The sequence below is a fragment of the Mirounga angustirostris genome, unplaced genomic scaffold (assembly GCF_029215605.1).
Source record: "Mirounga angustirostris isolate CCGP_5_RB_7025 unplaced genomic scaffold, mMirAng1.0.hap1 SCAF_3, whole genome shotgun sequence".
NCBI lineage: Eukaryota > Metazoa > Chordata > Mammalia > Carnivora > Phocidae > Mirounga > Mirounga angustirostris.
Window position 1 is genome coordinate 68105668 of NW_026991711.1, and position 27014 is coordinate 68132681.

Here is a 27014-nt window from a genome sequence, read left to right on the forward strand (position 1 = left end):
TGTGGTATATAAAGGATGAACCCTTTGATGGCTTTTGTATATGTAGTAGATCAAAAACTTTTGCATAGAATAAAAAGGTTTGTTTGTGCTTCCAAAGTATAATAGAAGAACAAGTTTATTAGCAAAGTAAATTTTATAAATAATGGGTAATCCTTACCTAAACAAACTTGTTACAAACCTGCCAAATGAGCTACCTGGACTTATTTAAGCTCTTACATATCATATATTTATTTAAGCTGTTATATATCTCATTATATATCCAAGTGAGAATATATATATAAAATTTACCTCACATACCACTCTTAGCTCTTAGGCAGTGATGTTAACACATGTGGAACTGGCCAAAAAGATAGGCTGTCAGTTATAAGAGCAAAGGCCAAGCCCATGCTAAAGATAGCTTCAAACTAAATGATCAGTTTCTAATCTGGGGTTGCTTATTATATTTGACACTAATGAATGTGTAGTCAGTGGATAAACTGGAGATGGCTGAAAATGAGGGGAGTCATCAAATATTTTTAAATAAATGAGTGACATGAGAAAAAGTTGAGAAATAGAACTGGTTTCAATGTGAAGCATTTGAAGTGGTAGTGAAACCAGTTAAGAGGCTATTGCCTGACTTTAGGTAAAAGATGAGAAAGCACCAAAGGAGGGCCAAAGGAGAGGCAAGACTTCAAAAATGTCAAGGAAGTATAATTGACAGGACTTGGTGATCAAATGAATACAGATCTTAAAGAAGAGTGTCAAGATGACTTCATTTTCCAGTTTGGGTGGCCTACTTGCTCTTAATCAAGATAAGACATTAAATAGAAGAAACAGGTTTTAAGGAGAATATAATGAGCTCAGTTCTGAAAGTTGAGTTTGAAGGGCCAGCAGGACCCCACAAATGGGTGAGACTAGTAAGTAGTTAGAAAAGTAACTCTGGGACTCAAGTGAGGTGTCTGGGCTAGAGAAAGAGGATTGGGCATCATCATAGTCTAATTTATTTAAGCTGGGATAAGATATTTCAGTATACTCATGCAGAGGAAAAACAAAGACTACAGTCTAAATTCTAAAAAATATTAATAGTTAAGGGGCAAGTACTGCTTGGTAAGAGGAAGGAGACAGTGTTTAGAGAGATGAGAGAATTCATGATCTTGAATGCCAAAGAGAAGAGTTTCAAGGAATGGAGAGTGGCAATTAGTGTCCACTGCTACAAATAGGCCTTTGCTAAAAAGAAGATATGAAATTTGATGAACAAAAAGTCATTGGTCAAAACTGGAAACAGCCTAAATGTCCATCAGCAAAAGAGTATGCAAAGCCAGTTGTATATCTTCATGCCGTGGAAAACTGCTCAGCAATTATAGGGAATAATTACTGCTATACTCAACAAAATGGATCAATCTCAAAAACAGTGTGTTGACTGAGAAAAAGCCAGACACACGAAAATGCATACCACGTGATTCCATTTTTATGATAATCAAGAATTGGCAAGATCATTCTATGGGCGGTCGACAGAAATCAGAAAGAGGATGTCCCTGGGGGTGATGGGAGGGGATGTGGTGATGAGGAGAACTGATGGTAAAGGAGCACAGAGAACTTTCTTATGGGAAAAAAATGTTCTTTACTTTGTTTGAGGGTAGTTAAAATTGCCAAAACTCATTGAGCTGAAAATTTAAAGCTGATGCATAGCCAGAATACAAAAAAAAAAAAAAAAAGTCATCAGTCAAAGGTGGGAATTGAACATCTGAATTTTCTTGCTTTCTAAATTCCCACTGATTTAGAGAGACATGCCTTTATAAAAGCAAAGGAGAAAGACACCACAACTACAAAATTTTCAAAGCAGAAAAACAGAAATAATGTAGTAGAGAACTTGGCAAGCCCAAGAAATAAAAGCCAAGTGGTCAGTGAAGTAAGTTATAAACTAACTCAGTCTGTTCCATAATAATCCTAAAAAGCTCCAAAATGGGGAATGACGTTTAAGGTAGGTTAAAAAGAAGAGGGTTGTTTGAAATTCTATTTTGAAGTAGCTAGAGCCCTTAATTTACTCCCCCCAATTTATATCGAGGAGACTTTTCTTGCCCACCATCAGCACAAGATAAGAAGTTTCTTTCCTGGAGAGGCTAAAACAGAAGTTCCCTAGGCTGGGGGACACCAGGCATAGTTGAAGGTGGGACACTCAATTAAAAATGGGGGCTTCATTGACAGTCTACTTACGTTCCAAATATTGAGTTTCTCTGGCCTCTTTCATAACTCAGCTCCAGAATATTAGAAAACATACTCCAAGAGAATCTGAGAATCTGAGTGCTGAGAAATCTGAGCAGCACATGATAATAAAATAAAGTAAAATAAAATAAAATAGAATAAAATAACAACAAGGGCAGCAAACCCCAGCTAGAACAGGTCAGAAGACTCTGAGAGAGACATCACCAAGAAATTAGATTAATAGATATTAATAGATTAATGCACTTAGGGAGTTAGATAGCTGAGAAAGTGTTTGAGTTTGAATTTAAGAATAAATACATTGAAAACTAAGGAAACAAACAGGATGCATATTAACTCCTGGGATAATGAAAAGTTGAGAATAGAAGACAAAGCAATCAGAGTATGATATACATATAAACAGTGTTTACATGGTCAATAATAAATGTAATAAACAGTGAATCTTGATTTATCAAAAAATTATGAAATTATGACATAACTATAATTATAAAATAAAGGGTATGAATGTGGGGAAGGTGAGGGATGGGAATAAGTAGTAAAAAATAAAAATATCTTCATCATTCATAGAACAAAATCAATAAATAATGATTTGAACTGAAAAATCAAGAACTAACAGCATAAACAATGTTGTCAGAGGTAAACACCAAAAAAAAGAAACAGGTGAAAGAGTTGCCTCCAAAGAGAGGTAAACGGAAAAGGACAGGAGGGGTAATGTTTGACTCTTTAAACCATATGCATTCAATATGTATAATGTTTAAAAAGTAATCAGATAAAACAAAACAGTAAAGGTATTTGCAAAGAGCATGCCATGAAATTGGATTGTAATGGATTGAAGAGTGAATGAATGAAAATTGAGACTGTTCTCAGCAGATTGAGTAGTATAAGGAAGGAAATATTGGGGTAGGTACATGGTTGCTTGATGAAAAATTTAGGGTTGAAGGGAAAATTAATAGTTTGTGTGATAATGGTTATTTAGGTAGCTAATTAATTGGTTAGTCAATTTGTTCAAGATAGGGATACGCTTAAAGAGAAGAACGCAGTTGAGAGAATCTGCTGAGATAAGGGAATGAATGAGGTATCATGGTCCCAGATGAAGCAGTGGATGCTGAAATCAAAAACAAGGTTAAATAAAGGGTTAGCTTTGAAAAAGAAGAGAAACATCCGTTTGGTGTGTGTGATGAAGGAAAGGATTATTACAAGAATTCATGTCCAATAGCTTATACTCAGCTATACTTTCTCATCGGCAGCAGCGGCTCAGTCCTCTGTTGTGGAGCTGGGATATTTTTCACAATCTGAGAGTGGGAGCCAACCAGAGAAAAAAATGAAAGGAATGCTGGGTAGCAAATTTGGGAGCCCAGCTGAGGCTGAAAATCAAAATGTATTTATTCGTCAACACGGGCTGCCTTAACAAAATACCACGGGCTGGGTGTCTTAAACAACAGACATTTATTTTCTCACAGTTCTGGAGGCTGGAAAGTCCAAGATTAAGGTGCCAGCAGGGCTTGGTTCCTGGTAAGCACTCTCTTTCTGACTAGCAGACAGCCACCTTCTCACTGCGTTCTCACTTGGCAGACAGAGAGAGCGAGCCCTCTGGTGTCTCCCCTTATAAGGAACCAATTCTGTTGGATCAGGGCTCTTTCCTATGACCTCATTTAACCTCAATTACTTCTTAGTCCACATACAGTCACATGGGGTTAGGGTTGCAACATACAAGTTTTGGTGGGGACACAATTTAGTCTATAGCACGTATAATTCAGCACTGAGTTATTTTTCCATTTATACCCAACAGACCAAGAGCAGGGGAGAAGACAGATGGTTGAGTTGACCCAAATTTAGGGACTAACCTGGTTGAGGTGGCAAATGAATGGAGGGGCTGATGAGACCAGGGCTAAAATGACTGCTCATGGGTTCCAACAGTGGTGGAAAGGGAAGCCAGGAAAAGACTGGGTTTAGATTAGGGAATGAGCAGGGATTGGTAGGCTCCACGGCAGAGTCTTCTCAAGTCTGAGGGCTGGAGAACCAATAGGAGCGCTTCTATAGTGCATCTTGAGGAGGTGCAGTACTTTCTTGGGATATAACTTCTTGTTTCTGCACTTTCAACTACGTTAGCAATAAATGAGAATTATAAAACTGAAAAGAAAATTTAGGTTTCTTAGTGGTAGCAATCATCACCTTTTTCTTTCTTTTTAGACGACTAAATACATTGAACAAGTGTGCCTCAATGAAACTTGATGTGAACTTCCAAAGGAAAAAGGTAGGTGTCTCCACCTTGCTAAGATCATGGCTGTATTAACAAAAGAAGCTTGCATTCATAGATTAAAGACACGTGAACCCAAGTGAAATTCTGAAATGCCTGATCATCTATGTTTGTTCTCCAAATATTTCTTCTTATCATAACCATCACAAATATGTCCATTGGAAACCCAGGCCAAGGTCCGTTCATTTCACCATTTCATTTTGCTCTAGTTTTGTGTTTTTTAGGGTTTTTTTATTAATTTTTTTTTAATTTTTTTATTGTTATGTTAATCCCCATACATTACATCATTAGTTTTAGATGTAGTGTTCCATGATTCATTGTTTGTGCATAACACCCAGTGATCCATGCAGAACGTGCCCTCCTCAATACCCATCACCAGGCTAACCCATCCTCCCACCCCCCTCTCCTCTAGAACCCTCAGTTTGTTTTTCAGAGTCCATCGTCTCTCATGGTTCGTCTACCCCTCCGATTTCCCCCCCTCATTCTTCCCCTCCAGCTACCTTCTTCTTTTTTTTTTTCTTAACATATATTGCATTATTTGTTTCAGAGGTACAGATCTGAGATTCAACAGTCTTGCACAATTCACAGTGCTTACCAGAGCACATACCCTCCCCAGTGTCTATCACCCAGTCACCCCATCCCTCCCACCCCCCACCACTCCAGCAACCCTCAGTTCGTTTCCTGAGATTAAGAATTCCTCATATCAGTGAGGTCATATGATACATGTCTTTCTCTGTTTGACTTATTTCGCTCAGCATAATACCCTCCAGTTCCATCCACGTCGTTGCAAATGGCAAGATCTCATTCCTTTTGATGGCTGCATAATATTCCATTGTGTATATATACCACATCTTCTTTATACATGCATCTCTCGATGGACATCTTGGCTCTTTCCACAGTTTGGCTATTGTGGACATTGCTGCTATAAACATCAGGGTGCACGTACCCTTTCGGATCCCTACTTTTGTATCTTTGGGGTAAATACCCAGTAGTGCAATTGCTGGATCATATGGGAGCTCTATTTTCAACTTTTTGAGGAACCTCCATACTGTTTTCCAGAGTGGCTGCACCAGCTTGCATTCCCACCAACAGTGTAGGAGGGTTCCCCTTTCTCTGCATCCCCGCCAACATCTGTCATTTCCTGACTTGTTAATTTTAGCCATTCTGACTGGTGTGAGGTGGTATCTCATTGAGGTTTTGATGTGGATTTCCCTGATGCCGAGCGATATTGAGCACTTTTTCATGTGTCTGTTGGCCATTTGGATGTCTTCTTTGGAAAAATGTCTGTTCATGTCTTCTGCCCATTTCTTGATTGGATTCTTTGTTCTTTGGGTGTTGAGTTTGATGAGTTCTTTATAGATTTTGGATACTAGCCCTTCTATCTGATATGTCATTTGCAAATATCTTCTCCCATTCTGTCGGTTGTCTTTTGGTTTTGTTGACTGTTTCCTTTGCTTTGCAAAAGCTTTTTATCTTGATGAAGTCCCAATAGTTCATTTTTGCCCTTGCTTCCCTTGCCTTTGGCGATGTTTCTAGGAAGAAGTTGCTGCAGCTGAGGTCGAAGAGGTTGCTGCCTGTGTTCTCCTTTAGGATTTTGATGGACACCTGTCTCACATTGAGGTCTTTCAACCATTTGGAGTCTATTTTTGTGTGTGGTGTAAGGAAATGGTCCAGTTTCATTCTTCTGCATGTGGCTATCCAGTTTTCCCAACACCATTTGTTGAAGAGACTGTCTTTTTTCCATTGGACATTCTTTCCTGCTTTGTTGAAGATTAGTTGACCATAGAGTTGAGGGTCCATTTCTGGGCTCTCTATTCTGTTCCATTGATCTATGTGTCTGTTTTTGTGCCAGTACCATACTGTCTTGATGATGACAGCTTTGTAATAGAGCTGGAAGTCCGGAATTGTGATGCCGCCAGCTTTGCTTTTCTTTCTCAACATTCCTCTGGCTATGCGGGGTCTTTTCTGGTTCCATACAAATTTTAGGATTATTTGTTCCATTTCTTTGAAAAAAGTGGATGGTATTTTGATGGGGATTGCATTGAATGTGTAGATTGCTCTAGGTAGCATTGACATCTTCACAATATTTGTTCTTCCAATCCATGAGCATGGAACGTTTTTCCATTTCTTTGTGTCTTCCTCAATTTCTTTCATGAGTATTTTATAGTTTTCTGAGTACAGATCCTTTGCCTCTTTGGCTAGATTTATTCCTAGGTATCTTATGGTTTTGGGTGCAATTGTAAATGGGATCGACTCCTTAATTTCTCTTTCTTCTGTTTTGTTGTTGGTGTATACGATGCCACTGACTTCTGTGCATTGATTTTATATCCTGCCACTTTACTGAATTCCTGTATGAGTTCTAGCAGTTTTGGGGTGGAGTCTTTTGGATTTTCCACATAAAGTATCACATCATCTGCAAAGAATAAGAGTTTAACTTCTTTCTTGCCGATTTGGAAGCCTTTTATTTCTTTTTGTTGTCTGATTGCTGTGGCTAGGACTTCCAATACTTTGTTGAATAGCAGTGGTGATAGTGGACATCCTTGCCGCGTTCCTGACCTTAGGGAGAAAACTCTCAGTTTTTCCCCATTGAGAATGATATTCGCTGTAGGTTTTTCATAGATGGCTTTTATGATATTGAGGTATGTACCCTCTATGCCTATACTCTGAAGAGTTTTGATCAAGAAAGGATGCTGTACTTTGTCAAATGCTTTTTCTGCATCTATTGAGAGGATCATATGATTCTTGTTCTTTCTTTTGTTAATGTATTGTATCACGTTGATTGATTTGCGGATATTGAACCAACCTTGCAGCCCAGGGATAAATCCCACTTGGTCATGGTGAATAATCCTTTTAAAGTACTGTTGGATCCTATTGGCTAGTATTTTGGTGAGAATTTTTGCATCCATGTTCATCAGGGATATTGGTCTGTAATTCTCCTTTTTGATGGGGTCTTTGTCTGGTTTGGGGATCAAGGTAATGCTGGCCTCATAAAATGAGTTTGGAAGTTTTCCTTCCATTTCTATTTTTGGAACAGTTTCAGAAGAATAGGTATTAATTCTCCTTGAAATGTTTGGTAGAATTCCCCTGGGAAGCCATCTGGCCCTGGGCTTTTGTTTTTTGGGAGATTTTTGATGACTGCTTCAATTTCCTTAGTGGTTATAGGTCTGTTCAGGTTTTCTATTTCTTCCTGGTTCAGTTTTGGGAGTTGATACATCTCTAGGAATGCATCCATTTCTTCCAGGTTATCTAATTTGCTGGCATAGAGTTGCTCATAATATGTTCTTATAATTGTTTGTATTTCTTTGGTGTTGGTTGTGATCTCTCCTCTTTCATTCATGATTTTGTTGATTTGGGTCCTTTCTCTTTTCTTTTTGATAAGTCTGGCCAGGGGTTTATCAATCTTGTTAATTCTTTCAAAGAACCAGCTCCTAGTTTCGTTGATCTGTTCTACTGTTCTTTTGGTTTCTATTTCATTGATTTCTGCTCTGATCTTTATTATTTCTCTTCTCCTGCTGGGTTTAGGCTTTATTTGCTGTTCTTTCTCCAGCTCCTTTAGGTGTAGGGTTAGGTTGTGTACTTGAGACCTTTCTTGTTTCTTGAGAAAGGCTTGTATTGCTATATACTTTCTTCTTAGGACTGCCTTTGCTGCATCCCAAAGATTTTGAATAGTTGTGTTTTCATTTTCATTGGTTTCCATGAATTTTTTTAATTCTTCTTTAATTTCCTGGTTGATCCATTCATTCTTCAGTAGGATGCTCTTTAACCTCCATGTTTTTGAGTTCTTTCCGACTTTCCTCTTGTGATTGAGTTCTAGTTTCAAAGCATTGTGGTCTGAAAGTAGGCAGGGAATGATCCCAATCTTTTGGTACCGGTTGAGACCTGATTTGTGACCTAGGATGTGATCTATTCTGGAGAATGTTCCATGGGCACTAGAGAAGAATGTGTATTCCGTTGCTTTGGGATGGAATGTTCTGAATATGTCTGTGAAGTCCATTTGGTCCAGTGTGTCATTTAAAGTCTTTATTTCCTTGTTGATCTTTTGCTTAGACGATCTGTCCATTTCAGTGAGGGGGGTGTTAAAGTCCCCCACTATTATTGTATTGTTGTCAATGTGTTTCTTTGCTTTTGTTATCAATTGCCTTATATAATTGGCTGCTCCCATGTTAGGGGCATAGATATTTACAATTGTTAGATCTTCTTGTTGGATAGACCCTTTAAGTAGGATATAATGTCCTTCCTCATCTCTTATTACAGTCTTTGGTTTAAAATCTAATTTGTCTGATAGAAGGATTGCCACCCCAGCTTTCTTTTGGTGTCCATTAGCATGGTAAATGGTTTTCCACCCCCTCACTTTCAATCTGGGGGTGTCTTTGGGTCTAAAATGAGTCTCTTGCAGACAGCATATCGATGGGTCTTGTTTTTTAATCCAATCTGATAGCCTGTGTCTTTTGATTGGGGCATTTAGCCCATTTACATTCAGGGTAACTATTGAAAGATAGGAATTTAGTGTCATTGCATTGCCTGTAAGGTGACTGTTACTGTATATTGTCTGTGTTCCTTTCTGGTCTGTGTTGCTTTTAGGCTCTCTCTTTGCTTAGAGGACCCCTTTCAAGATTTCTTGTAGGGCTGGTTTCGTGTTTGCAGATTCCTTTAGTTTTTGTTTGTCCTGGAAGCTTTTTATCTCTCCTTCTATTTTCAGTGACAACCTAGCTGGATATAGTATTCTTGGCTGCATATTTTTCTCATTTAGTGCTCTGAATATATCCTGCCAGTCCTTTCTGGCCTGCCAGGTCTCTGTGGATAGGTCTGTTGCCAATCTAATGTTTCTACCATTGTAGGTTACATATCTCTTCTCCCAAGCTGCTTTCAGGCTTTTCTCTTTGTCTCTGAGACTCCGTAAGTTTTACTATTAGATGTCAGGGTGTTGACCTATTTTTATTGATTTTGAGAGGGGTTCTCTGTGCTTCTTGGATTTTGATGCCTGTTTCCTTCCCCAAATTAGGGAAGTTCTCTGCTATAATTTGCTCCATTATACCTTCTGCCCCTCTCTCTCTCTTTCTTCTTCTTCTGGGATCCCAATTATTCTAATGTGGTTTCATCTTATGGTATCACTCATTGCTCAAATTCTGCCTTCGTGATCCAGTAGTTGTTTATCTCTCTTTTTCTCAGCTTCTTTATTTTTCCATCATTTGGTCTTCTAAATCACTGATTCTCTCTTCTGCCTCATTTATCCTAGCAGTTAGCGCCCCCATATTTGATTGCACCTCATTAATAGCCTTTTTGATTTCTACTTGGTTAGATTTTAGTTCTTTTACTTCTCCAGAAAGGGTTTCTCTTATATCTTCCATGCTTTTTTCAAGCCCAGCTAGTATCTTTAAAGTGATGATTCTGAACTCTAGATCTGACATCGTACTAATGTCCGTATTGAGTAGGTCCCTGGCAGTCGGTACTACCTCTTGTTCTTTTTGTTGAGGTGATTTTTTCCGTCTTGTCATTTTGTGCAGAGGAGAATAGATTAATGAGAGAACAAAATGCTAGCAGGGTAACAACGTCCCCAGAAAATATACTCTAAACAAATCAGAAAAGACCTGAAGCAGTGGGAAAAGAAAGGGAAAGAGAGAAAAAAGAAAAAGGGAAAGATAAAAACAAAAACAGAACAAAACAAAACAAAACAAAAAAAACAGAATGTGATCAAATATGATCAGGCTGGTATACAGATCAGTGCCACACACTAGATTTGGGGTGTATTTTGTTCTGTTAGAAGAAAGTGCCTCCCAAAATTTTAAAGAAAGAAAAACTTATATATATACAAAAATAAGGGTTGATATGAAGGGATGGAATATGACTGTAAAGATGGGAATTATAAAAAATTTTATAAAAGGAATTGATAAGAAGTTGTTTGAAAAAAGAAAGAAGAGGATTTTAAAAAAGGGAAAAAAAGGGAGAGAATGTGATCATGCAGGGGAGTAGAAAAAAACCATACACTAGAGATTTAGGGTATATTTTGATCTGTTAGAAGAAACTATCTCAAAATTTTAAAGAGAGAACATCTTATATATATATATGCCAAAAATATGGGTAACTACTATGAAGGGATAGAATATGACTCTAAAAATGAAAAATAAAAATGTTTTTTAAAAAAGGGATTGATAAGATGTTGGTTGAAAAAGGGAAAAAGAAAAATAAAAAAAAAAAAGACAGTTAAAAAAAAATAACTTTGAAAGGCTAAAGAATCATGGTAAAAAAGCCATGAATTCTATGTGCAGTATTCCCCTAGTGCTGGAGTTCTGCCGTTCTCATTGATCGGTAAACTTGGTCTTGGCTGGCTGTTCTCGCTGATCTTCTGGGGAGGGGTCTGTTGCCGTGGTTCCCAAATGTCTTTGCCGGAGGCAGAATTGCCCTGCCCTTGCTGTGTCTGGACTAAGTAATCTGCTCGGGTCTGCTCTCGGGCGCTTTTGTTCCCTGCAAGCTTTCCGTACAGCTTTGGAGGCCAATAGTGAAAATGGTGGCCTCCCAATCTCCGCCCCAGAGGAGCCGAGAACTCGGGGCCCCACTCCTCAGTGAGTCCCCAGAGAAAAGCCGTCAGTCACTCCCGGCTCCACGGTCTCCGGCCGCACTCCGTGCTCACCCGGCCTGTGACCAAGCGTTTCTATCTCTGGCACCCGACCCCGGGTGGAGTCTCCAAACCCAGCAGATCCCTGCGGTGCACTCCCGCACGGCTCCTCCCATGAGGAGGGAGGAAGGTGAGTCTCCCCGGATCTGCCGCTTGTTGGGTCCCTGCTGGAGGAGCAGTGGCCCGGCTGTGCCGCGGATCACGGTTTATGGCCACCCCGAGCTGAGAGCCCGCGCCTGGGCTCCGTCTCTGCAGCCGGCTTCCCGCTCCAATTCCTGGGAGCTCTGCCGCACTCAGGCACCCCCCGGTCTTCCTGTGACCCTGAGGGTCCTGAGACCACACTGTCCCACGAGGGTTCCACCCCCCGCTTAGCCACTGGAGCAAGGTCCCTCAGCGGAGCCGACTTCTAAAAGTTCCGATTTTATGCTCTGCTGCTCTATCACTTGCCAGAAGCAGCAAACGGAGGCCCCTCCCCCACCGTCTATCCTCCCGAATATCGCCTCGGATTCACTTCTCCGCACGTCCTACCTTCCAGAAAGTGTTCGCTTTTCTGTTCAGAGAGTTGCTACTCTTCTTTTCTTCGATCTCCTGTTGAGTTAGTAGGTGTTCAGAATGGTTTGATCCCTATCCAGCTGAATTCCTGAGAGGAGACGAAATCCAGGTCTCCTACTCCTCCGCCATCTTGCTCCTAAGCCTGCTGTAGTTTTGACCAGAGTGTTTGCATAAAGATATAACATGTCTTCTTTATGGTCATCTTTTAGAAGTTTCTTTAGTTGTAAATATCCACTCCATATCAGACTCACGGCGATTCGTAGATTAAGAGGATGCAGAGACAAACCCCTGGGTCCATGCCAAATGTCTTCTGCTTCGTCCTTTTCAATGGCATTTCATTTCCAAGTACGCTTGAAGATGTGCTCATCCTCGGGCAGGATCATTTCATAATGGGTTTGAGGGGGTGACAGGGAGTGTAGCAACAAGATGCTGAGCCTGCCTCCTCCTCACCCTTCCTGCCCACGTGCATTTTTCTCTAGTCACAAGGAATTTCATTCCATTTTAAGAGTCACTATGCTCCCTCCCTGTTCCAGGACTCGCATGTGCTATTCTGTCTGTATGAATGAGACTGGAGAGTTCGGTTCTGAAGTAAAGCTGAACTTTATTGAGCTCTTACTGTTTTCTAGGAGCTACGTTATGTACTGACCATGCGTGATCTCATTTAATCCACTGAGGTAGGGATTCTCTGTTTCCTAGAGAAGGGAAGTAAAACTTGAGCATGTTGTCATTTGTTCATGATCTTTCAGCTGGCGGCAGAGCCGGGTTTAAAACTCAGGCATGCCTAACTCCAAAACCCAGGCTCATAGCCACCACTGTGCTGAAAGACCTCTCTCTCTCACTGAATTGATCCTTTTAGGAAATTCAGAATTAAGATCATTAACTACTTTTTTCATTTCGCCTCTCCAGTATGTAACAAGTCAAGCCTCAGTGTATTTTGAAGAAGCAGAGAAAACATCTTTTAGTCAAAAGAAAGTGCTCTTTATCCTGGTCTACACAGAGAAATCATTAAATCCAATGGATTTTAACTCACTCCTGAGTAACCTAATCTTTAAAAATAACCTTAACTTGAATTTCTGTACTAAAATAGAACCCAAAGGGGGTGGAGGGAGCAAATGAATTTTGGTTGACCTCACCTTAAAAACAATTTGGGATTTGAGTTAGAAACCAAAAGATTTAAGCTAATGAGGCAAAACAGTGAAAAACAATATCCAGAGAAATATTAAAATATGAGCAATTTGTCTAGGCCGAAGACAAATTAAAAATGTGGGAATAAATGTCCCAGCAGCTGCCTGGCTGAATAGACCCCTTGAGAAGCATATATACTATTTGAAGCATGAGGGTCAGATGTTGTTTTGGTTGTAACACATGGTTCTTATTAAAACTAACACAGCCACGCCTGTGAGTCTAGAGCGTGGCTGGTCTGTACGGCTTCTTATACAGATCTGTGGCTACAGTGTATTACAGAAGACAAAAGCTAATGACATGAGTTGTCTTCAACCAAGCAGAGTGATTGGATTCTCACCCTATCACCAGCTTTTCAGAAACCCGTATGTGAGATGGGCCCAAATGCCATTTGTGGGGCTCCTTATGGGTTACCTTCACAAAAGCTCCTCTGTGAATTGGTCACTTCAGTCTTTCTGACATTCTTAATTTATTCCTGATGTTGGATGTAGTGGTACACACCCAGACAGCCCCTGCTTAGCTAGAGGCCTCAAAGTGCATGCACCCGAATAAAATACTGCTTTTCACTTTGTAAATTGAGAAGACATGGCCTGAATTTTCAAATAAATAATTTCAACATGTGGTCTCCACCGCCCTGTGGATCTCAGTAATGATCCGCATCCCGGGGCTGTGGTCGAAGCAATTATGCAGGAGACCCTGTGTGGGGGCATGCATTCCTGTCATCTGTCCCTTTCACAAGTCATAGGCTCATCCTTTATTTTACTGCAAAAAAAAAAAAATTACAAAAAATAAATACAGACTAGGAATAGGCCAAGTGTTTCAAATATAGAAAGTGAAACTTGAGGAAAGCACCCTGTAACACTGCAATCATTCCGAAATTTGTTTGGAAGAAAAAAAAAGATCAGCAGCATTTCCTCTAGGTACGTCCCCATTTTAGGCAATCCAAGAAATAAAAATATAATCCTCATCTCTCATCTGCAGAGGCCCAGACATGCGTAATTCTGCAGAAGGTCATCCCCACATTGCCTAACTGTCCAGAGCCACAATCTTTCTTTCGCCGTTTGGGGCCTCTGCAGGGGCTGCGTGTAGTGGCTTCGCTGGGGGGGGGGGGGGAGGGTAGTGGGGGGGGCAACAAACACTCACACGGAGCATGTCAGACCCTGTTCCTCATCACGGACTCCATGTCACAGACGCAGAGGTAGTAACTTGCTCAAAGCCACGCAGAAATAGGCAGGGTTTGACCTCAGATATTTGGGCACCAGACTGCCCCTCTTTGCCTTTCAAAGAATTCAGAAACTACTGGAGTCTGAGTGAGCTCCTGGTGCTTGGCCTGAGACAGTTTCCCCAGCAATATATACGGTTATATGTTTTTATTGTTGTTTTTAGAAGAGGGGTATTTCTTGCCATCTGTACAGAGGGCCACAATTTATTTAATGTCTTCGTGGGAATGTATCTCTGGATCTCTCTCAGTGAATCTCATTGCTCTGCTTGGCATTTCCTTCTCGTTTGATTTTTTTTTTTTTAATTCTGAAGAGTTTGGTGGGTTCACCCAAGAGAGAAAAACAAGCCCACAAATAGATGAGGATAGTGAAGCCTCCTTCATACTTAGTTAGGCATGCACTTTTCTTGTGCATCAAATGCTACTTGTAAAGCCCCAAGAAAAATGAAATCACACCTGCCTTCCCCCATCAAGATAGTACCACAAGATTTTCTCTTTGCAGAAGAGAAACACTGTTCTTCAGAGATTCAAGGTAACTTTTCCTGTCTCTGGGAGAGTCAGGTAGAGAAGAGCATTCTCAATCTTGGCCACACACCTCACCGAAAGACTTACTAAAACCCAGCCAAGAGGCATTCCAGCAGTGCCCCCCCCCCAGCCCCGTGCAGCACTGCAAATGGTACATTCCAGCTTCTGAACAGGTGCACTTAGCCACTCAGCTCCAGTTAACTCTAATGGAAGATATACTTCTAAATTTCTGTGTAACTGTGGATTAGCTGCCTCTTGCAGCTGTGGACTTGTGTGGGCTCCTGTTTCCAGTGTAAAGACATGGCCAAATTCCATCAGGAAAAAAAAAATTCTTTTGCAGTGTCTGGTTGGCGTTTGTCTCTGAGGAATATATAATTTCAACTAAGAATGTTCTCATTTTTTAGAAGAAGCCAAATATCAGCACTCCATCTAAAATTAAAAACTCCAAAGTACAGGCAGACCTACTTGTTCTCTGAAAAGTGTTTCCTCTGCATTATTAACTACACGGTTCACCCTTGCTTCATGATGACTTTAAAATCCCCCAATTATGGTGAGTGTTTATGTGGTATGACTTCTATTCAAAGTTAAAGTCAGAGGCCGAAGACTCCAGTAAAGCTATCTGTTAAATGAGGAAAGAGAAGGACACGTGGGCACACAAGACTCTTCCCTAAGATTTCCCAAGAGAGAAAGAATGGTTTCAAAAGGTTCTGGTTAAAGTTATGGTTTTAATAAAGCTCTTTGAAATCACAACCAAAGGTGGAAAGCAACCCAGAAACCATGACTAATAGCCACCTTGCAGGCAGCCTCTCCTGGCCTGGACGCCTGTCAGCATTTCAGGGGAGCTGCAGGGCTGCCCAGGGGCCCGCTCTCTGTTCCACTCCACCCACTGCACCTTTCACACAAGCCCCCGTCACTCCCACCAAATTAGACACCTCTCTGCAGCTCCAAACTGCAGGGTCAAATGAGAGAAAAATTACATCTTATTCCAGCATTCACTTACCTGGAGAGTATTACAGTCTTGAATTGAAGATAATTGCATGGGAATATCCTGGAACCGTAGGATCTTTGAGTTGGAAGGGATGTTCTGTCATCTCCTCCAGCCTCTTGTCCGCCACAGGATTTACTTCCGAGAGCATCGCTCATAGGTCGCTCAGCCTCAGTTTGTAAGCATCCAGACAGGATGAGTTCACTGCATTGCAAGGCAATTTATTTTATTTCTAATTACTAGAAGTCTTCCAAATAATAAGCTAAAAGCTGATTTGATGTAAACTTGCCGATTGGATTCTAGCTGTTTCCTCTGAAGAAGCACCAAAATATAGATTTCACTTTTCGTACGGCAACCCTTCAGCTCTAACCTCTAGATTGGGCGTCGGCAAACCACTGTTCCTGTTTTTGTAAAGAAAGTGATAGTTGTATTAGAACAAAGCTGTGATCGTTCTTCTGGCTATAACAGCAGAGTTGAGTGGTGTGGCAGAAACCGCGCGCCCCAGAAACCTGTAATATTTACTATCCGACCCTTTACAGAAAGTTTTCTGACCTCTGCTCAATCTAGAACAAAGTTTCTCAGACTGTCTACACTGAGTGACTTGGGGTTCTGTTTGTTTTATTTTTAATTTCCAGCCTGCCACTAAGATTTTTTTTGTAAAATTCAGTACAAATGAATTATTAGAAATATGAAATGAAAAAAATTATAGAAAATATAAGCCTCATTGTTTTATTATTAGCCTCAACTAACACAAAAGTTGCATTCCAATGAATATAATCAAACCAAATATAATGGGAAATAGAAGAGTTCATGAAAACTGTTCACAATTTTATTAAAAGTATATGTATAGGCAGTTAATATGAAGAATCATTATACCCATAGCCTTTTTGTTGTTCGGCTGTCATAACCAAACAAAAAGTTTACTTTGACATAGCAGTTTCCCATATTAAATGCCTATTCACACACTTTGTTCAAATGCTAGGACTATGAGTATTCATGACAGCGAGTTTCCTGTTTGTTACCTAATTTAGGCTGGATTGCCAACAACACTATACTCACGGGGAAGAATGTATATCTAGAATGTTTCTTTGTTTTAATACTAGTCATCATAAAGAAACCAGTCTCACAGAGTATATTGACTACAATTAAAGAAGAGGTTTTAAAGTAATTTTTAAAAGCTTAAGATATTCCTTTTTACCTTCTATTCAAAATGAAGTAAGTGAAGCTGTATTTTCAAAACTCATCTTCAGTCCTTCATCACAAGCCAATTCCCATGGTTATCTTTCTGTGAAACATTAGATCCTGTACATGATATACTTTGTGTTATGATAGATGAACTAATCTTGAAATATCACATGTTGCAATATTTGTGTGACACCCAAACTTGTCTCTACCCTGTTCAGTAAGACCGAGCCCCTGCTCATTAATTTGGAGAACACAGCCTTGCTAAATGGTGACAAACTATTTTAATGCTTACTCCTAAGGTCTGTACCTATCTCATTGAAGATTGCTAAGTCTGGGGACTGGCAGCCCCTTGACCACACTTTGAATAGCACTGCTATAGAATTTCTCATTTCTAAACCAAGCTCTTAGTTCTTTCAATCATCGTGCACAGGAAGTTGTGGTTCCTAGATCCTTGGCCATCCTGATTACTGTTCTCTAGAAATACAGGAAAATCCTTTCCATGTGCCTCTTAAAATTTGTTTCTGATGTATGTGACCAGTGCAAAACACAGTGGGGCTGCAACCTTCAGAGTCTTGAGATCCATGCTTCTGGTCAGGCATCCTAAAGTTGGTGTCTCGGTCTGATAACCACATTACATGGTTAACTCACATTAAGCTGAAATCTACTACAACTCTCAAAGCTATGAATAGGAACTGCAGTTAATAGATTAAACTAAATCTATTCCATCCTGCACGCTCTATAGTTGATTTTTGAAGTTAGGGTCCTTATATTTCACTTTACAAAAATTTCATCTTATTAACAGGCCATCCTTCAATTCTGTTAAGATCATTATACATCTCAATATCACCAGTATCTAACAGCAATAATTAGCTTTATCTTGCCCTTTAAGGCTTATGTGGCATTTTCTTTTTTTTTTTTTAAAGCTTTTATTTATTTATCTGAGAGAGAGAATGAGACAGAGAGAGCATGAGAGGGTCAGAGGGAGAAGCAGACTCCCTGCCGAGCAGGGAGCCCGATGTGGGACTCGATCCCGGGACTCCAGGATCACGACCTGAGCCGAAGGCAGTCACTTAACCAACTGAGCCACCCAGGCGCCCTTATGTGGCATTTTCACATTTAATCTCTTTTGGTTGTGTGGACAAATAATGCTAGATGTGAATTATTATCATTCCCATTTACAGCTGAGAAAATTGACTCTCAAAAAGGGTACCTTGTTCAAGATCACTTAGTGAATTACCTTGTGCCATATTCATACTTTGAAAACATGAGTTCTCCTGGCTTATTCAAGTTATTCTTAAAATGGACATAACTTTGAAGCATCCTTCAGACATCTCTCCTTTAGTTGCATTCAGCCTTTTGATCACACTCTTTGGTGTGAGCTACTCAACCAGTTACCAACAAAACTCTCTGTAGTATCAAACACAATTAGCCATCTTGGCCACAACAATATCATGAGGACCTCTTGTCAGTTCTTTTGATAGAAGTGTCTGGATTTCCATGGTCTACTAAACTGTTGAGATGGGAAATTAAAGTTTGTTTGGTGTGTCCTTTTCTCATAAATACATCTGACTCCTAGAGATTTCCATTTTGCATTTCTAAATAATCAAACTATTTGTTTTTAGCCTCAAAAAATTTATCAAACGGGGCGCCTGGGTGGCTCAGTCGTTGAGCGTCTGCCTTCGGCTCAGGTCATGATCTCAGGTCCTGGGATGGAGCCCCACATCACGCTCCATGCTCCACGGGAAGCCTGCTTCTCCTTCCCCCACTCCCCTTGCTTGTGTTCCCTCTCTTGCTGTGTCTCTCTCTGTCAAATAAATAAAATCTTTAAAAAAAAAAAACTATCAAACAGTGAAATCTCAATATCTCTTAATCAGTACACTCCCACAATTATTACTGGAGAGTCTGCTTTATGTATGATAGTCTGCTGGGCCCTGATGTATTAAAAAAAAAAAACTTTAGTGCAGTGTGATTTTCATATGGTGGATCACGACCCATTGGTGGGTTGTGAAATCAGTTGGGTGGGTAAGAAACAATATTTTTTAAAAATGAAACAGACTAAACTAGATTATAAAATATCAGAGTACAAACAAGGATAATTATTATAGCATTAGCTTGTTTGTTTTTTTATTGTAATATATATGTGCCTTAAGCTGTGATGGAAAATTTTTTATTGTATGTCACTATCAATAGCTTGAAAGATCCTGCACTGGCAAAAAAAAAAAAAAAAAAAAACCAGAATCATGTCACAGCCCTTGGGACATACTATGATAATTATATGCACAAGGTGCAAAAGGAGAATGGGTGTTTTTTTTCTTTTTTCTTTGTTTTGTTTGGGTTTTTGTTTTTTTTTTTATTGCTTTGGTTTTAATTTGTTTGTTTTGGTTCAAAAGACCTAAATACTGCAAAATTTCCCTGAGCTGTTGGCCTTTTTTTCCAGGAGTTTGCCACTGTTTCACATGACTTGGTTGGGTTGTAAACACCTGCCTGTTGCTCAAAGCTAGTACAATAAGCTCTTAGAGTCTAGCAGATAGGGACAGACTTTCCAGTCCCAGTCCACAGTGCCCAGCTCAGCATCTTTTCTTGACCAAAATAAAGGAATCCGTATCCAACTAGTATGTGGTTTGCTGACATCAGGGACCGAGCTTGGTCTAGCTTGAGAGAGAATTCTTTGGAGTCCACACTAAACATCATAGTTTCAATCTAAAATATCTACCTTTTCTTTAAAAGTATATCCTTTTCTGGCCTTCTCAAAAAGTATTTGCTGAAAGGGGCCTTTCAGAATGATAATGTAATATCAACTCCTTTTCACTACCTTCCTGAAATGTGATACGAAAATCCAGTGAGCTCAAGCTTCAACCTATTATGGTGCCTGATATATAAACAGCCCTCAAATGTCATGTCTTGTTGTATCAATCACAGGGAAAGAGAAACTGAAAATGCTACAAAGTGTAACTTTGATTCATCATCCTAGAATCTTTCCTTTTTTCCACTTGTACCAAGTGCATCTTTTTTTTTTTTTAAGATTTTATTTATTTATTTGAGACAGAGAGAATGAGAGAGAGAGCACATGAAAGGGGGGAGGGTCAGAGGGAGAAGCAGGCTCCATGCTGAGCAGGGAGCCTGATGCAGGACTCGATCCCGGGACTCCAGGATCATGACCCGAGCCGAAGGCAGTCGCTTAACCAACTGAGCCACCCAGGTGCCCCCAAGTGCATCTTTTTAAACTCTTTTGCCAAAGCTTTATATAACTTTTTTTCTAACTCAAAGCTAATTTCCCAGTGGGATCCCAAAGCTGTGTAATTCTCCATTAGTACCTTAGTTTATTTTTACTTTCTTCCACCTTCTACCATACATGAATGTTTGAATTTGTCACTTAGTCCCACCCGTATGAACCTAGATTTTCAAGAAATAAGCGAGAATGGGGAGATGCCAATATTTATTGACTGAACATCTGTTTACTTTTCTTTGAGACCAGAATATATTAAAAATTAAGGGGAGTTAAAGTGGGCATTAGATATGTAAAAAGATAGGTAAGCAATCTTCTTAGATAGGCAACAAATAGATAAGCATTTGAGTCAACACTGGAAAATAACAGTGAGGGCCTACTAAATGCATTATTTCATTTAACTCCCGCAGCAAACCTATGAGGCAGGGCCTGTTTGTAGTCCCATTTCATGAGTAATAGAAACCTACTTAGGAGAGAGTAAGCAATTTGCAAACAACCATCAAAGCTCTTAACTGGAGCTACCAGAATTTGGAACCAGATCTTAGAACCAGATGCCAAAGTAAAAAAAAATAAACTTGATTCAAATAACAAACAAAAATATGGAGCAGTTACTATGTGCTTGGCGTTGGGGAGGATATAAATACGAATAAGACCCCGAAATACAAGCCCTTCTCTTGATGAGCTTACCTCTAGGGATTGACAGTGGATACGAGTGGCGTGAGCTTAAGTTATCATTAGAATAAATGCTACAACAAAGATCTAATCCAAATGGTACAGAGTTCGGAGGAGAAAGTGGTCATTGCCTTGGAGCCAGAGAGCAGAGTGCAGTGAACTTGAGAGACACAACTGAAATGAGGCAAGAATAGTACATGGCAGGCAGGTTGAAAGGGCTTTGAATGCCATGCTGAAGACTTCTAGGAAGGCCAAGGGAAGCTGAAGGCTTTGAAGCTGGAAAATGACATGATCGTGTTTGGATTACACTGTGGAAAGCTGTTAGATGCGGAAGACACTGCTGACAAGGATTCTAGCCAGGCTTTTACTGTAGTAGACCCAGACAGAGGTGCCAAGGGCCTACACAAAGGGAATGGGAATGAAGATATGAATGAGGGAACAGATCTGGAAGTCATTTCGGGATTGGGTCTGGGTAATATGCATGACGAGGAGGGGGAAGAAGACGATGAATCCATTCACCTTGGAAGGAGATTATTTTTTGCCCTAGGCCAAGGTCTGTCCTGGGCCGTAAGGATTTGCAAAGATCAATGAGGCCGTCTCTGGCCACAGGGAGCCCAGACTGGCATCTCTCAGGGGATTCATACTCAGGCAGCACCCAGACAGGTCAGAGAAATGTGTGAGGTACAGAGTGGGAGACAGGGCAGAGCAGTGCGGGCTGCAGCAGCCCAGAGATGCATGTCCTGCCAAAAGGCATTTCGATGCACAGTTGATTAAAAACAAGAAGGCTGGCCAAGCAGAGCAGGCTGGATTGGACTCTCCTCAACTAGTGATGTCTAGAATGGCTCCCAAGTTTCTACTTAGAGGAATTCAGTAGGTAATTTTGCCATTAATTTGTACAGGGGAATACACAGTAAGAATCAGGTTTGGGAGACTAAAATAAGGAGTGTTAGCTTTGAGACAGATTGATGCTCAGGTTCAGAAGAGGGAAGCTGGAAATAGGGTCCTGGGGCTCAGTGAAGAGGTTTCAGGAAAGAAGTAAGTGCCTTTTATGGCAGGATTAAGTTTCTGAACAAGGGAGCTGCAGGTGTTTTATATTTAGATGTCTAGTCAGATGGTAATTACACCTCTTTGTAATCAGTCAAGGAAAACTTAGGAAGGAAGGATTCAGAAACTCTATGAAAACTGAAAGGAAGAAAGCTTGGCAGGTTGAGAAGAGATCCTCTAGCCATGAGGGAGGAGAGGGAGGAGAGGGAGGAGGGCCTACGGGACAAGGAAAGATGGCGGAAGGACAGAGGGCCGGCCAGAGGGAACGCGTGGAAGGGAGGAAGGAAGGGGGGGGGGTACCTCGCCTCGCATTCACCCGGTTTCCCACTGCATCCGAGCTGCCTGGAAATGAGCATTATCTTTAATTTTTTTCAGGGTGACGACTCAGATGAGGAAGATCTCTGCATCAGCAACAAATGGACTTTCCAAAGAACCAGCCGCCGGTGGTCTCGCGTGGATGACCTGCACACACTGTTCCCCGGAGGAGACAGACATGGGTCGTCGGGAGACATTAGGATGAGAAACACCACGAGCAGTGAAAGCGTCCTCACCGACCTGAGCGAGCCCGAGGTCTGCTCCATTCACAGTGAAAGCAGCGGAGGGAGTGACGGCCGCAGCCGGCCAGGCAGCGGCCACGGCACCAGCCGGGCGCCCTTCGACTGCCCCGGCCAGCCCTGCCCCGACAGCCCGGTCATGCTGGACGCCACGTTCGTCAGCGGCGGCCTCCCGCAGTCCCCCAGAGACGCTCTCAGCTACCCAAAGAATGAGAAACCCACCAGGGCCAGAGCCAAGTCATTTTTGAAGCGCATGGAGACTCTCAGAGGGAAGGGGGCACACGGAAGGCCCAAGGGGCCGGGGCGGACCGGGGGCTTGGTGATCAGCGGGCCTGTGCTGCAGCAGGAGCCGGAGGCCTTCAAGGCCATGCAGTGCGTCCCCATACCGAACGGAGATCTCCGGAGCTCACCCCCCACTGCCTGCCCCAAAGGGCTCCTGAGCGCCAGCAAATGGAGCGGGGTGAGCAGCCAGTCGGAAAAGAGCAGCAGTGGCGTGAGCACGCCCGGCCTGAAGGAACGAAAATGCCAGGAGGCCAACAAGCGCGGGGGCATGTACTTGGAAGACCTGGACGTGCTGGCCGGGACAGCACTGCGGGATGCCGGCGACGGAAACCACACACACGAGTTCCATTCCCAGGAGAACTTGGTGGTGCACATCCCCAAGGATCACAAACCGGGAACGTTCCCCAAGGCGCTCTCTATCGAAAGCCTCTCGCCAACAGACAGTAGCAATGGGGTTAACTGGAGGACCGGCAGCATCTCCCTGGGCAGACAGCAGGGCCCCGGGGCCAGGGAGCCCAGGCTCATGGCGTCCTGCCACAGGGCAAGCAGAGTCAGTATCTACGACAACGTCCCGGGCTCCCATTTGTACGCCAGCACAGGAGACCTTTTGGACTTGGAGAAAGATGACCTCTTCCCCCATTTAGATGACATTCTGCACCATGTCAACGGGCTCCAAGAAGTAGTGGATGACTGGTCAAAAAATGTCTTGCCTGAACTGCAAACACATGACGCACTGGTTGGAGAACCCAGCTTATGCCCCTTCCCATCTCCTAATCAGATCACCTTAGACTTCGAAGGCAACTCTGTCTCGGAAGGTCGGACGACACCCAGTGACGTGGAAAGAGATGGAACATCTCTTAATGAGTCGGAGGCCACTGGGGTCCGAGAGAGGAGGGACTCCGGTGTAGGGGCCTCTCTGACCAGGCCAAACAGGTTGGTGGCATGATTTTCTGAAATGATTTTTAATCCATTTCCATAATAATTATGGTCTGTTTATCTAACGAACATTTACAGCGCACTTCCTAAGTGCCTGACACTGTCTGAAGTGATACATGTGGTTAGGAATTATTTGAACGGAAGTGTATCTTTTCTACAGATGTTATGGTGATTGAATCCATGTTAACTCACATTCATTCCTCTGAGTCTTTGTCCTTTAATTCAATCTTATGTTCACTCAAAAAACTGTTGTGAATGTATGTGCAAAGCACAGTGCTAGGCACCGTCCGGGATCACTGGAAATGGACGCTCCGTGCCCATGACCTTGTTGCCATATCAGTTAAAACGTCCCCATCTCAATTTTTTTAACTTTTTTTTTTTAATCCTATGAGAAATTTCTGAGACCCAAGGTGTGTACTTCACAAGTTTATTTTGGCTTTAAACTGCCAATCACAAAGTACATAAAGCCGTTCTACAAAGACCACTTCAGAAGCACCCGTGAAAAATGGCCCCGAACGAGCTGAACTAGTGGAAACATAGCACTATACACAGTGCTGTGCTCTTGTTGAGGCAGAGACAGAGATGTCCCTTGGGGTTCGCTGACACGTCACCTCTTCAGGAGCCCTCCTTCCTCTGTGCCTGCCACCTTCAGGTTCCATGTCAACAGAAGGAGAATTTGAATGCAGACGGGATGGCAGTGCGAAAACGGTCTACGGGTCCAGAACATTCCAGATCCCACTCTCCATCTTGAGCTCTCTCTCTCTGCCTCTCTCTCTGTCTGTCTTTCTCTCTCTCTCTCTCTCTCTCTCTCTCTCTCTCTCTCGACACACACTCACACATACGCTGTCTCCGCTGCTTTCAACACTTTGGGAACAAACTTAGCAATAAACAAACAAAATGTATTAGGTCCCTTATTAAAACCTTCCCCGGATGTATCAGACTTGAAAACAACACTTTTGTAGGTTTACTGTCTGCCGTGGTGTCTTCTGTTGCACTTGCTTTGTGATTTCTCTTGGCTCAGAAGCTCTGTTGATTAGCTCCTTAGAAATCAGTGACGTCGTGTGTTTTCCAATAACACGGCCACGTTGTGACTGGCTTCTCTGACGGTCTTTCTGGTAAAGGCGACTCCGATGGAACAGTTTCCAGCTCTCGCACCAGCCTCAGGCGTCCACCGCACCGCACATCAGCAACCAGACGGCCGGCCAGCTGAACCTGCTCCAGCGCTTCTCACTGCTTCGCCTCACGGCCATCATGGAGAAGTACTCCATGTCCAATAAACACGGCTGGACGTGGTGCGTAGCATGTCCGCTTAGGAGGGGATCGTTTGTTCTAGAGCTAAGTATGTGGTTGCAAAAGCCTCGGTAGTGAGGTTCTGACTTCTGAAGAAGCCACTCGTGGCCTTCGCTGCCGATGTCCTGAAAATCAGGCGGCAGCCCCTGCCGCCCCCTGCCCCCCTGTCCGCCTTCTGTGCTACCGCCCCTGGAAGCGGATGCAGCCCGCTGAGTTTTATCTGCAGCTCTCGGCTGGTTTCCAGGGAAAGCAGTCAGGTTCCAAGAAGGAAAAAAAAGACAAGGAAAGGGTGATGAATGTTGAACAGAGACATTAAAAATAAACTGGCCAGAAAATAAATCTGGCAGTTTGCCGAGAAATAGCTGTCGCTTGTGCCTCCTGGCTCAATGCGGGGCTCACCACTTAGAGCACTGATTCATTCCAAGAGCATTTAATTCTTCAGGTGCGTTCCGGCTTTGGCTTCAGTGGCAAATAAAAACAGGAATATGCAGTAAACCTTTGTCATAAGGAATTGACAAAAGCATGTGTTGGAACCTAAATGTGGAGCTGTTTTAGACAAGCTGATAGATTTGAAAAAATATAAAATGGGTCATTAATTGTCCTATGTTATAAATTATGTATAGAGAAAAATCTCCCCCAACCCCAACTAAATTTCTTCTTCTTAGCGTTTTTAAATTTGTTTTGTTTCGTCTCATTGGGGACAAGTGTTTATCCCTTGAGAGGTGTGGCCGTCACGATTAAATTGCAAAGTTGTCCCCTTGACTTGAAAACAGAGCCATAAATCCGTTCCGCTAACGTAAATCGTGCTGTTTCTTTTTTTTTTTTTTTTAAGATTTTATTTATTCATTTGAGACACAGAGATATGAAGAGAGAGAGAGCATGAGCAGGGGGGAGACAGAGGGAGAGGGAGAAGCAGGCTCCCTGCTGAGCAGAAAGCCCGATGCGGGGCTCGATCCCAGGACCCTGGAATCATGACCTGAGCTGAAGGCAGACTCCTAACCATCTGAGCCACCCAGGCGCCCCCAATCGTGCTGTTTCATAGTCAGAGATCTAACATAGGCAAGGGGCACACATAGTACTTCCTGTCATGTGATTAAGAGAGATGTTGAATTTGCCCTGCGCCTGTTGGTTGTTCCAACAAAAGCTTGGCTTCCCTCTTGCTTGCTTTCACAGCCTCTCCCCACAGGCTGCCCCAGGAGGTTTGCATGACCTGGTTTCTGTGAATTCTAGGTCAGTTCCAAAGTTCATGAAGAGGATGAAAGTTCCTGATTACAAAGACAAGACTGTCTTTGGTGTTCCTCTCATAGTTCACGTCCAGAGAACAGGACAGCCCCTGCCTCAGAGTATTCAGCAAGCACTCAGATACCTGCGTAGCAACTGCCTCGATCAGGTACGGTTGTAAATCCCAAACATGGGCCTGCATTTATGGGCAACGCCAGACAAAGTCACATCTCAGTGTTGCCTATGACATGCCTCACTAAAAATAAAAGGCGTTGTGATCTTTACATGTCAGTGTTTAATTTGCCCAGGCTACATCTCGGTCAAGCTGCTTGAGGGTGTTCCCTCACTGGCAACTTGAATGACGTTCCGAGTGAAAATTCATGTTAATAGTTTGTGTGTTAATAGTCTGTACTGTGCTGTCAGATTTGCACTCCCTAGAAACTGGGAGTTATGCTTTACACTGCATTTCGTTTTTAAGTATTGCCCCACTGCCATCATTGATTTCATAGCATTCTTTCATCCCTGTTTTATTATTTTTTGAGAAAAGAATTAGGTTTTTATATCTCTCTTTTTTTTAAAAGATTTTATTTATTTATTTGAGAGAGAGAGAGCGAGCACAAATGGGAGGGGCAGAGGCCCAAGAGAGAATTTCATGCAGACTCTGCGTTGAGCGGGGAGCCCGATGTGGGGCTCGATCTCATGACCCTGAGGTCGTGATCTGAGCCAAAACCCAGAGTCCAACGCTTAACCGACTGTGCCACCCAGGAGCCTATTAATTCTTTTCTTTCTTTTTTTTTTGAGGCAGCACCATGACCAGGAAAACTTAAACCAAAGATAAATTTATTTACATCTTTTTAAAATGTGCAAGTGAACTACGCAAACAATATCCGCTAAATCAACTCTCCCTTCATCTTGTACATTAAAATCTCAAGCCAAACAAAATAGTCAGAGATCATTTTCTGTCTCCACGACTGTTTGGGGACCACCGTCATGGTGGCCCGTGACTGGACCCCGAGTGCCACCCATTCTGTAATTTACTAGGCCCAGCCTTCACTCCTCCAAATTAACACCC

The 27014-nt window shown here is 42.1% G+C and overlaps 1 protein-coding gene across 14 annotated transcripts in view; it reads left to right on the top strand.

Annotated features, from left to right (window-relative positions):
* STARD13 (StAR related lipid transfer domain containing 13) overlaps positions 1-27014 on the top strand; it is a 521208-nt gene that overhangs the window by 473455 nt on the left and 20739 nt on the right. For 10 of the 14 annotated variants that reach the window (XM_064586208.1, XM_064586209.1, XM_064586211.1 and 7 more), the window contains 4 exons: positions 4390-4453; positions 22035-23428; positions 24553-24723; positions 25895-26111. In XM_064586208.1, the coding sequence (XP_064442278.1) occupies positions 4390-4453; positions 22035-23428; positions 24553-24723; positions 25895-26111 (1846 nt within the window). The remainder of the gene's footprint in view (positions 1-4389; positions 4454-22034; positions 23429-24552; positions 24724-25894; positions 26112-27014) is intronic. The other 4 variants (XM_045869308.3, XM_064586207.1, XM_045869303.3 and 1 more) reach the window with 2 other exon arrangements.